We start from the raw sequence: 12,264 nt of genomic DNA, 5'->3' as shown, positions 1-12,264 counted from the left end.
TAAGATGAACCAAAGTACTCTCTCTAGCAGAGTTATAAACAGGTGCTTCATAATCTAGCCAAGATCTAATTAGAGACCTATACAAGTGGAGCAGCGTATAACAGTCTGCACCTCAGGATGTACTAGAGACGACCCGGAGTATGTTCATTTTCTTAAGACAAGTGGTTCGTAGGTGTTTAACATGCTCCTGAAAATTTAGATTCTTATCAAAAATTAGCCCTAGGAGACAAATACTGTTCACGATTGGAAGAGGATGATTGGCCAAGTGTAACTCGGGTTCTGGATGCATTTTGCACTTGTTGCAGAAATGCATGGCTGTAGATTTGTAGTTTGATAGTCTGTAACCATTTTGTGTCATCCATAGTTAAATATTATTTATTCATATTTATAATTGCCTCTCAATATAATTTATAGTCTGAGAATGACAGGCTAAGGTAAGATCATCAGCATAAATACATAGTCGACAGTGTTTGGAATGCTGTTTGTGATATTGTTAATTCGTATAGCAAACAGAGTGGCACTGACGACAGAGCCTTATGGTACTCCTTATCTGTATGTGTGAGACAGAGCCTGCTGGTATCAAACTTGGAAAGTCCTGTGGCAAAGGAAGTTTCGAATAAAATATGGTAAATGCCCTTTCATATCTATAGAATGGAGATCCTATAGAATTTCATAATGCAATGTGGTGTCGAAAGCTTTTTCTATATCGTGACACACCATGACGAGATGTTGATTCCTGATAAAAGCGTTTCTTATGTTTAATTCAGCCTTTATCATGAGATCTAAGATTTAAGATTTATCTTCCGAGATCTAAGATCTAAGATTTATCTTCCGAAAGCCGGAAGATAAATCTTATCATGAGATTTATCATGAGATCTAAGATCTAAGATTTATCTTCCAAAAGCCGAACTGACTGTTGCTGATTACGTTTCTAGATTCAAGGTACCACGTTAATCGATGGTGCACCATTTTTTCTAAAGTTTTACTTAAGCAGCTGGTTAGAGAGATCAATTTATAGTTGTAAGGTGTTGAATGATCTTTTTCTGGTTTAGGGATAGCAATTACATACGAATGTTGCCAGGAGTTTGGGAATGTTTGTTCATAAAATATCCGATTGTAAAATTTAAGCAGTGAGGATAACGATTGCTGATCTAGATGTTTAAGCATTACATAGCAAATTCCATCAGGGCCAGGGTTGTGGGAACTATTTAAAGATTCTTTCAATTTTGATAGTGTGAGCAGTTGATAAGAGAGTAAACGGTGGGTAGTTCTGAAGTTTAGTTTGAATTTCTCAGCATCAGCTTTAATTTTTTGGGATGATAGATGATACACAATGGAGGCGAACAATTCAGAGAACACAGTTCCTAAGACATTTGCAATATCTTCAGGATTAGAGATCTTCTTCCATTCCAGTAAGAATAGATGCAGGTAATGTAAGGTATTTAACATTTAGCTGCCTTATTTTTTTTCTATATTATTCTGGCTTCGGTAATTTTATTGATTGATGAATCAAATTTTATTCAAGAGTCCTTTTTAGTTTCTTATAATCAATAAGGTTGGCAGTGGTAGGGTATTTTTGGAATAAGTTCCATGCTGCATTCTTTTCTCTTTTCACCCCGTTACAATCATCATTCCACCAGTGATTGGTATGTCTATGATTTCTTCATTGAGACTGTGGGATGGCAACTTTCGCAGATGATAGTATCTGCATTGTGATATGCTTTGTGATGGTATTGATAGAGAAAGACTCAATGATGAATGGTGTGTGTGGTGCCTCCGTAGCCAGGTGGGAAGGAGCAGCAGTGCGTAGCACACACTTTTTGATTAGACCAGGGTTCGGGCCCGTTACCACCAAATACGGAGGATGCGGAAAGGTCAGGGAATGACCACTGCATATTCCTGGAGCAATATGGCCTTAGTTGCTAATGCTTCTTAAAAAACCAAACCAAACCAAACAAATAACTCAATGATGTGATCATCAAAGGAGACATGACTTTTATATTTTGTCCAGTCTTTTTTAGAAAATTTCCATTTCATTTGTGTATCAGTTATTTTGGAATTGGTGGTTTAAATTCTGCATATTAGCATTAGAAAAGGCACATGATGCAAGAAAGCAAGCTTATATAGCATCAGCCAAAAAAAAAAAAAAAAAAATTAAAAAATAAGCCCTTATTTCACCCATCCACTTGCTCCAAATGTTTATCAAGTTCTACCTTCAATCAATTTAAGCTATCAACTTCTACAATGACAGATGGAAGTTTGTTCCAGCAATCAACCGCCTGCTGGCTAAATGCAAACTTCCACACATCTATCCTACAACCGTCTTTCCTCAATTTCACATCAATCAGATCACCTCACAGGTGCCTAGTCTCCAGACACTGTAATCTACAAAACTTAAACCTTTCTTCCATTCACTAATCTTGTTGCCCTTCTCTGTACTCGTTCCAACAGCTCTACATCCTTCTTAAAATTAAGTCTCCAGAACTGTATACAGTACACACGGTGTGGCCTGACCATAAAAGGGGATAATCATCTCCTTATCCCTGCATATCATTGACAAGACACCATGAGCTACTCTTGCAGACCATCTGCATTGCTCAGAAAACTTCATATCTGCCTGCACAATTATCCCCAGGTCCTTTTCACTCACTACCACTGTCAGTGTAGTACCACACAATTGATACGTTACTCTGGGGTTACTGCTTCCCATATGTAGTACTTTACATTCTTCAATGTTAAACTTCATTTGCAATCTCTCGACCCATCTGCTCAAATTATCTAGATCCTGTTGCAGAAGCATACTGTAATTAGTGTCATTAACAACCCTGCCAACCTTTGTATCATCTGCAAACTTGGACATTAAGCCTGATATACCATCATCAATATCATTTATAAATACAGAAAACAACAATGGACCCAAACACTGAACCCTGAGGAACTCCACTAATAACATTAGTCCACAAAGAGCAGTGTCCATTGATTACCACTCTCTGTCTTCGCCCACTCAATCATCCCTTTATCCATAGCAGAAATTTGCCTCCAATGCCACACTGCTCCAATTTGTGCAGCAGTCTTCCATTTGCAACAGTATCAAAGGCCTTTCTAAGATCCAAATTCATTTGTGACTACATCATAGTATCCAATCAAATTGGTCAGACAAGACTTCTCCTTAAGAAACCCATGCTGTGTCCGAGCTGTAACTGAAGTCTTGTCTAGATGATCCTGCAATGCTTCTTTAACCAGTGCCTCCATTAATTTTCCTGGCACAGAAGTTAAACTAATAGGTCTGTAATTACCAGTGCCTCCCTTTGATCCTCCTTTGTGGATTGGGGTCACATTTGCCCATCTCCAGTCCATGGGTACCTCCCCCTGAGTCCAGGAAAGCTCTCATAATTATGGCTAAGGGTTTGCTTACTTCCTTTGCTGCCTCTGTTAATATAATTGGATAGATTCCATCCACCTCAGGTGCCTTTCTTATGTTTATCTTCAACAATTTCTCCTCCACTTTACTCTCAGTTATTACAAGATTATCTAGCTTACTACAAGATTTTAATACACTTCTGGCATTCTCCTCCCTGAACAACTCCTCATGTGTGAATGTAGATGCAAAATATTCATTTAATTTGTTAGCTACCTGAGCAGGATCAATTATTGCTGGATAGTGGATAGTGAGAGGATTGTCAAGTGTTGTCCATTTGACACTTAGGAAGAGGATCGGAGAGCAGATTGAGAGGTCTATGCAGATGATGCTCCTGTAGGAAAATGAATGTTAGTGGGTAAACCTGTTCAGTAATGTTAAATTCTGTCTGTCTAGTAGTATTTCAATGAGTTCTCCGCATCTGTTTGAAATGGGGGATTCCCACAAAGGATGGTGTCCATTAAAGTCTCCTAATAAGCAGACTGGTGATGGTAATTGCAACACAAAGTTTTCTAGTTCATGAATCGTACACTGCTGATTGGGAGAGAGATATATAGAAACAATTGTTAAAGCAATGCCAATCATTACACGAACCGCAACTACTTCTAAGGCAGTTTGAAGAAGAATTTGCTTACAAGGAACCCTTCAGTCTATGAGTATGGCGACTCCACTATGAGCACTCTTTTAGCATTAGCATTAGCATTAGTAGAGGCATTTGATGCAAGAAAGCAAGCTTATGCAGCATCAGCCAAAAAAAAAAAAAAAAACCCACTTCCACTTCACCCCTCTGTTTGTTCAAAATACCTGTCCAGCTGAGCCTTAAACTTATTTAGGCTATCAACCTCCACCACAAGGGATGGAAGTCTGTTCCACCAACCAACCACCCGCTGGCTAAAGGCAAAGTTCTGCACGTCTATCCTACATCTGTCTTTCCTCAATTTGAATTTATGCCCTCTCAGGTGATTTTTCTGAGCTAGAGCAAGAATCCCATCAGCATTGAGCATGTTTAAACCATTCAAGACTTTATACACCTCTATCAGATCACCTCGCTGGTGCCTAGTCTCCAGACACTGTAATTTGCAAAACTTAAGCCTTTCTTCGTAAGAGCACCCCTTTGTTCCATTCACAATTCTTGTTGCCCTTCTCTGTACTCGTTCCAGCAGCTCTACATCCTTCTTGAAATGAGGCCTCCAGACCTGTATACAGTACTCTAGGTGTGGCTTGACCATTGCCTTATACAAGGGAATAATCACCTCCTTATCCCTGCTGGAAAAATTCCTGTATATCATTGACAATACTCCATGAGCTACTCTTGCAGCCCGTCTGCACTGTCAGAGAACTTCATATCTGCCTGCACAACCACCCCCAAGTCCCTTTCATTCTCTACCACTGTCAGTGTAGTACCACAGAGTTGATACGTTGCTCTGGGGTTGCTGTTTCCCATGTGTAGTACTTTACATTTGTCAATGTTAAACTTCATTTGCCACCTCTCAGCCCATCTGCTCAACCTTTCCAGAACCTGTTGCAGCAGCATAGTGTCAGTAGTGTCCTTGACAACCCTGCCAACCTTTGTATCATCTGCAAACTTGGACATTAAGCTTGATATACCATCATCAATATCATTTATAAATACAGAAAACAATAATGGACCCAACACTGAGCCCTGAGGGACTCCACTAATAACATTAGTCCACGATGAGCAGTAGTGTCCATTGATTACCACTCTCTGTCTTCTCCCCCTCAACCACCCCTTTATCCACAGCAGCAATTTGCCTGCAATGTCACAATGCTCCAATTTGTGTAGCAGTCTTCCATGTGCAACAGTATAAAAAACCTTTCTAAGATCCAAGTATATAATATCAAAGTTATTCCCTGCATCCAGTTCTTTTGTGACTGCATCATAGTATCCAATCAAGTTGGTCAGGCAAGACCAACTTGATTGGATACTATGGATATTCCCCTTAACAAAACCATGCTGTGTCTGAGCTATAACTGAAGTCTTGTCTAAATGATCCTGCAGTGCTTCTTTAACCAGTGCCTCCATTAATTGTCCTGGAACAGAAGTTAAGCTCACAGGTCTATAATTACTTGTGTCAGCCTTTGATCCTCCTTTGTGAATTGGGGTCACATTTGCACATTTCCAGTCTATGGGTACCTCCCCTGAGTCCAAGGAAGTTCTCATAATTATGGCTAAGGGTTTGCTTACTTCCTTTGCTGCCTCCTTTAATATAACTGGATAGATCCCATCCACCCCGGGTGCCTTTCTTGTGTTTATCTTCAACAGTTTCTCCTCCACTTTACTCCCAGTTATTTCAAGATTCAGTAGCTTACTGCTAGAGTTGAATACACCTCTGGCATTCCCCTTGTTGAATAACTCCTCATGTGTGAATGTCGATGCAAAATATTCATTTAGTTTGTTAGCTACCTGAGCAGGATCATCAACAGTTGACCCATCAATATCAAGTGGACCAATCTGATTCATCCCCTTCCTTCTAGAGTTTACATAAGTAAAGAACTCTTTGCTGTTTTTCTTTGCATCCCTTGCCAAGGATTTCTCGTAATCTGCCTTCGCCTGCCTAACCTCCTTTGTAACTTGGTTGCATATCAACTTGTATCTATCATAGGCTTCTGTGTCATGTGTTAATTTGTAAGTATCCCATGCATTTTTCTTCTCTGCCATATGCCTCATTAGTTCATCTGACATCCATTTTGGCCTAAACCTTGAACAATATTTCTTAGTTGGTATGTAAAGCCTAGTAGCTTCCAAGATAAGTTCTTTAAATGCTTCCCATTTTGAATTTGCTGTTGGTAACATCATCAGTTGGTCCCACTGTATAGAATTTAAATACTGTCTCAGTCCATCGTAGTCGCCTTTACGGAAGCAATAACCCTTCCCTTTACCCCTAATGGTAGTTACCTCTTTGAGTAAACCCACTTCAGCACACTGTGATCACTGCCACCTAGTGGTTCATTTATCTGCAGATTCTTAATGCATGAAGAATCACTGCTGATAATCAAATCAAGAGTATTACTCCCTCTAGTTGCCTCCCAAACATGCTGATGTAGAAAACAATCATCCAATAAATCCACAAAAGCCCTGCTAGTGTGTGAGTAACCAGCCCCCAAATTCCAGTCAATATCTGGGAAATTAAAATCTCCCATTATAAGACTCTCTGATTTACTGGCCCACTCTATTTCCCTGTACAGTTCCTTATTATACTCATCAGAGTCATTAGGCCTATAGCACACTCCTACTCTCAATTTTGATCTTCCAATGCTTATGTCACACCAAACTGACTCAACACTGCACTGTCCAGCGATGTCGACTGGCTTCACTTCCTTGGTTTTTATGTGTTTCTTAACTAATAGCATAACCCCTCCCCCCTTCCTATCCTGACTATCCTTTCTGTAGACGTTGTACTCCCCAAATTGCAGTTCTGCATCCCTTATATCTGTGTGACACCACGTCTCTGATATCCCAACAATATCTGCCTTTGATGTTTTGAGCAATACCTCAAATTTTTTTTATTTTATTATTTAAGTGTATCCCATCCCTGTAGAAGCAATCTCTCCTGTTAACAAGTACAGTCCAGGCTGAAAAAAATTCTACCCCTTGAGCCTTGCACAATCTTTCCAGGGCCGAATTGATCGACAAGGCTCTCATCATATACTCCCTCCTATCGTGTCTGGGCAGAATTGCAGACACTTTCAAATTCAACCCTAATTCTCGGCTTTTGTTCAACAGTGACCTGTACTTGTTAAGTAATTCTGCCGGTCTCCTACTCTTAATATTATTAGTGCCAACGTGTACAACTATATCACCTTTTGTGCCCTTAAAAGATGATATTCGCTCTACAACGTCATCAACCTTTGCCCCTGGCAGACATACCCTGGTCCTGTTCCACCTATCTTTTTTACAAAGCATGTTCCCCGTTTCCCTGACAATAGAGTCACCAACAACTACTAGTTCCTTCGGGACCAGCGCATTCTGCCTTGGGGGTTGTCTCTGTGTCACGCGATGCCCAAGTGCAAGCTCTGGCGTTGATGTGGGCAGCTGAGAGCTTGATGGGCCCCTCAATTTAGTTTCTTCGAGGGCATCCACCCTGTCCTTCAAGCTCTCATATAGGCCCACAAGAACGCCGAGTTGTTGCCTGATATCGATACACTCCTTGCATCGCGCACACACAAAGACATCCCCCTTGGCAGTATCATGTCCCGTACCCGATTGCTCTGCAAACATCAAGCAAACAGTGCATTTTATAAGGCTGTGAGTCAGAGGACAACTGCCCCCCTCAGTTCTGCTCTGAGCCACAGCACTTCCATTAGCTTGAGCCTTTTGCTTTGCTGCTCTGGTCTGAGTCATGATTCTATTAATTTATTAATTAATTATAATTAATTATGTTATGTTATTAATTATGTTAAATATAATTAATTATATTACGTTTGTAATCTAAGTCGTTATATGTATTTATTTATCCTGTCTTTGTCCTGTCTTGTCTTTATCCTGACTTTGTCCTGTCCTGTCTTGTCGAAATTGAGTGTAATGTTTAACTGACACAGACACTTGAGGTATTAGATTTGTTTCTTGTAGGCATATGCTCACAGGATGATAACCGTCAATTAATTCATATATGTCATATATGTTGCTGCAAAAACATACACAATGAACAATAACAGAGTTCAATGGAATTGCTCTGCAAATCCATTGAACTATGTTATTGTTCATTGTGTAGGTTTTCAATTAGAATTCAAATCTGCCTGTTTTAATGTTGCTCTGCTTGTGATGGTCCAGCATGGCAGATTATGGTCCATTTCCCTCAGCATGAATTGTTGAGGAGGCTATCATCCTGCAGTGGGTTGATAATGGCTGCACTTTACTTTTTCTTTTTTTTTTTTGTGATGGTCAATTTTTATTTTATCCTTTTTTGAAAAGAATGGACATGTGTCCATGTCGCCTTCTGCATAAAGATCTAGGATGGGTTCATTATAAGTATTATTTTCTGCAATATCCATAGCTGTGTTATTAGATAATTTCTTTCTAACATGAACTGAATTTTCCTTCTGATCTGGCGTAACTGGATCTGATTTAGCAGTAGATGTATCGAGATCGGGGTATTGTTTGTCCTATCTACTGTTTGGTGTTTTGTTGATGCAGATGATAACAATGATCGAACCCATTCAGAAATTGACACTTTTGGTGGAACTGATATATCTGTTTGCATTGAAACTGTTTGGTAGCTTTTGGATGCTTCAGCATATGTATGTTTAGGCATGTTTTGTAGTAGGTGCTTTCTGGCTTCGGGGTATGTGACCTTGTTCTCCACTTTGTATTTCTGGATTTTTTTCTCCAGCTTCCATTGCTCATAGGATCTAGAAATGGCTGAATGGTTGCCTTTGCAGTTTAGACACTGTGATGATTCGGCATTACAATCAGTATGGACATGTTCTTTTGATCCGCAGTTTGAGCAAACTTCTAACACTTGTAGAATCGAATAGGATTGGGGACATAAGGACAGATGCAGCAGTTTGGGTATACTGCTTTTACTGACGAAGGAAGGTTTGGTGTAGTAAAAGTAAGAATGATGCTATGAGTAGGACAAATTCTCCAACCTTCTTTAGCATTATTTGTCTTGCTTGAGTAACTTTCTGGTCTTGAAGTTCCTAAACAATCTCCTTCTCCTTGACGTTCAATAGTTCCCATTCAGAAATGACTCCTTTGGAGCTATTACGGGTAGCATGAGGAGATACCTTAGTAGGGATTCCACCAAACAATTTACAGTTGGTGGTTTCGATTAATATGGTCGCCAGATTTCAGTCTTCTTACCATTTTTGGTGATCCGGCTACACTTTCTAAACATTTTTGTATATAAAAAGGAGACAAAGTACCCAATGACTGATTTGTTAGCGAATGCAGTAAGAGGAAAAATGGATATTCCATTTTTCCTCTTACTGCATAATAAGATTATCAAGTTCTGTATTGGAAAATGCTTGAGAATTGGAAAGTCTAAGTCATTATTAAGGCATTATTATATTTTATCATTTATTTTAAATAACTTACGATTATAACACTTACTCCTGGGAACTATCTTTTGGTGGTGAAGTAGCTGGCTGAACCTGTTCAGTTAACTTTGTCAAAATAACTGCTGTTCCTATTCCACGTACAACAATCCCAGATTCTCCTTCCAAATCAAAATACTGGTGATACCTAAAATTCATGTTTTAAATACAAATTATGAAAATTAAATAAATTATAAAAGAGAAAATTATAAAAAAAATTATGCATAAATAATTTATGCAAAAACAATAGCTTCATTGCTTGATTTTGTTTAACATATGGCTTTCAGTAAAAAAACCTCCAAGCAGAATGTAAGGATTCTGCAATTTTTTTTTTTTTTTTTTTATGAAAAACCTCAAACACAAGAGGAATTACAACCTATAGTACTTAGTACCGATCTTGGGTTGGAGGTTGACAAGACGAAAGAATATATTTGTTGACATTGGACTTGAACTTCTGTAGACTGTAATTTCCAGGAAAGAAGGTTGTTCCAGAAAATGGCAGTTGAATGAATAAACGAGGAAGATGAAAAGTTGGTTCTGTGAGTTTGAAGTTGGACAGTAAATGGATGTTGGCTGGTGGCGGCTTCTGTTCAGATTGTTTGGAGAGAGAGAGAGGGAGAGCGGGAATTATAGAAGCCAATTCAGAAGAACAGTGCCCATGAAAGTATCTGTAGAAAAGGCATGCAGCAGGAACAGTAAGTCTATAAGACAGTGAGTGGACTCTCTGTTAGAGAGGAGTCATTAATTAACAAAACTGCCCTCTTCTGAATGGAATCTAGAAGCCTGAGAGAGGTTTTGGAGGCACCACCCTACAGATGTGGGAACAATAATTCCATGGTAGGGCTGGTTTGCAATTTGTACAGAGTGAACAGCTGTATGGAAGATTTGGTTTTTTTTTTTTGGTTTTTTTTCTCTGGGAACATTAGCAACTAAGGCCATATTGCTCCGGGATATGCGGTGGTCATTTCCTGACCTTTCCGCATTCTCCGTATTTGGTGGCGACGGGCTCAAACCCTGGTCTAATCAAGAAGTGTGTGCTACCACTGCTGCTCCTTCCCACCTGGCTACGGAGGCGCCCTGTATGGAAGAAAAGTAACACAGAGATCGAAAGAGAATACCAAGTTTTTTCAATGCAGAAGAAGCAATATTTTTAATGTGCTTGTGCTAAGAAAGATTAGAAGTCAGGGTAATCCTCAAAAGAGATATATCATTTTGTCTAGAAATTGGAGTGTCACCGAAGATAAGCAGAGGAGAAGAAGAATCTTTTTTGCGAATTATAAGACAAAACCCAGTTTTAGAATGATTGAAATCAACTAAGTTGTCTTTGCCCCACTGCAGAATTACCTGGAGATTGCCAATTAAGGAATTGGTAGCTGATATTCGAGAAGTTGAAGTTGATTGAGCAGGGAAAGGTTTCTCAATATAGAAAGTGGAATGCAATGTGCTATCATCGGCAAAACTATGGATAGGGTGTCCAGTCAATGGAAGAAAGTCACTAATATACAAGGGGAAAAAAGTAGGGGAAAAGATAGAAGACAGACAGCCATCTACCATCACCTTCAATGAGTGGTCTGAGAGAAAACTGGATAACCAATCATTGGTTAAAACGGTTGGCAAACCATAAGATGGAAGCTTGTTTAGAAGACCTTTATGCCTAACACAATCGAAAGCTTTTGAGATGTCAAGAGTAACTGCTTGTTTCCTCAAACTTTTCCATTGAATTTGTCCGTAAATGGGTAAAATAAGCCAAAATATTACCAGTGGATTGCCACTGATGGAATCCATACTGGTGATCTTTGATCAGATGGAAGGTTTCTAGGTAGTTTAAGAGTTGGTTGTTAATTGATTTCTCTATTACTTTTGAAAGAGGAGAAGTAATTGCAATGGGACAATATTTGGATGGGAGGGATTTGTCACCCTTTTTAGGAACTGGCTGATTTTGAGCAAATTTCCAAGCACAAGGAAAAACACCTTTGGAATAAGAAAGTGAAAAAAGGTGGCAAAGAACAGGTGTAAGTTCGGTAGCACAGGTTTTGAAAACAAGTGGAGAAATACCATCAGGACCAGGAGCCTTCTTAGCATCAACATTCGTAAAAATCCTTCTGACAGAAGACAACAGGAGGCATTAAATGGAGCATGTTGGGAATGGTGGGAGGTGTGTTACCAAGATCACTGATACACGAGTTGGAGGAAAAATGGGATGTTAGCAGGTCAACTTTATCCTTGGCTGAAGTGACAACAGAACCATCTGGTTTAGATAGAGGTGGAAGCAGAGATGGGCAAAAGTTGCGGCCAATAGCTTTGGCAAGTGACTAGAATGCTTGGCTACCATTAGGACAAGAAGCGAGATTTCTACACTTGTCTGTTCAAAATCTAGTTTGGACTGATTAATAACTGCTTTACAATTGTTGCAAGCTTTCGTGTAGGCAGAAAATGAATCTGAAGATTTCGAAACAAGGCAATTATGAAACGCAACCTTCTTGTCTTGGACAGCCTTAGCACATTTATTGGAAAACCAAGGTTTAGATAAAGGACAAGATTTTAAAGTGGAGTGTGGAATAAAGGATTTCATTCCTACAAGAACAATTTCGCTGACACGATCTGAGCAAACGTTTACATAAGAAGTTTTGAAACAGTAATCTGACCAAGGAAAACAAGAAAAGAAAATCTCGCAGGCCATCCCATTTTGCATTCTTGTAATGCCAAACAATACACAGTTGGAAATAGCCATGAGATAAAGGCTCCATTGGAGAAGAGACAATCGCCAAGTTGTGATCTGGGGTGCCTAA

The 12,264-nt window shown here is 39.4% G+C and overlaps 1 protein-coding gene across 5 annotated transcripts in view; it reads right to left on the bottom strand.

Moving 5' to 3' along the window:
* The window catches only part of LOC150077345 (C2 domain-containing protein 5), a 992,151-nt gene that overhangs the window by 639,840 nt on the left and 340,047 nt on the right, over positions 1–12,264 (bottom strand). For all 5 annotated transcript variants that reach the window (XM_090386765.1, XM_090386767.1, XM_090386764.1 and 2 more), the window contains exon 9: positions 9,492–9,623. In XM_090386765.1, coding sequence (XP_090242891.1) covers positions 9,492–9,623 — 132 coding nt within the window. The remainder of the gene's footprint in view (positions 1–9,491; positions 9,624–12,264) is intronic.

The sequence above is a fragment of the Mastigoproctus giganteus genome, chromosome 12, assembly GCF_048544385.1.
Source record: "Mastigoproctus giganteus isolate SK-2022 chromosome 12, ASM4854438v1, whole genome shotgun sequence".
In the NCBI taxonomy this organism is placed as follows: Eukaryota; Metazoa; Arthropoda; class Arachnida; order Uropygi; family Thelyphonidae; genus Mastigoproctus; species Mastigoproctus giganteus.
Note: the sequence above shows the minus strand (reverse complement) of the source record. Positions and strands in the feature narration are given on the sequence as shown.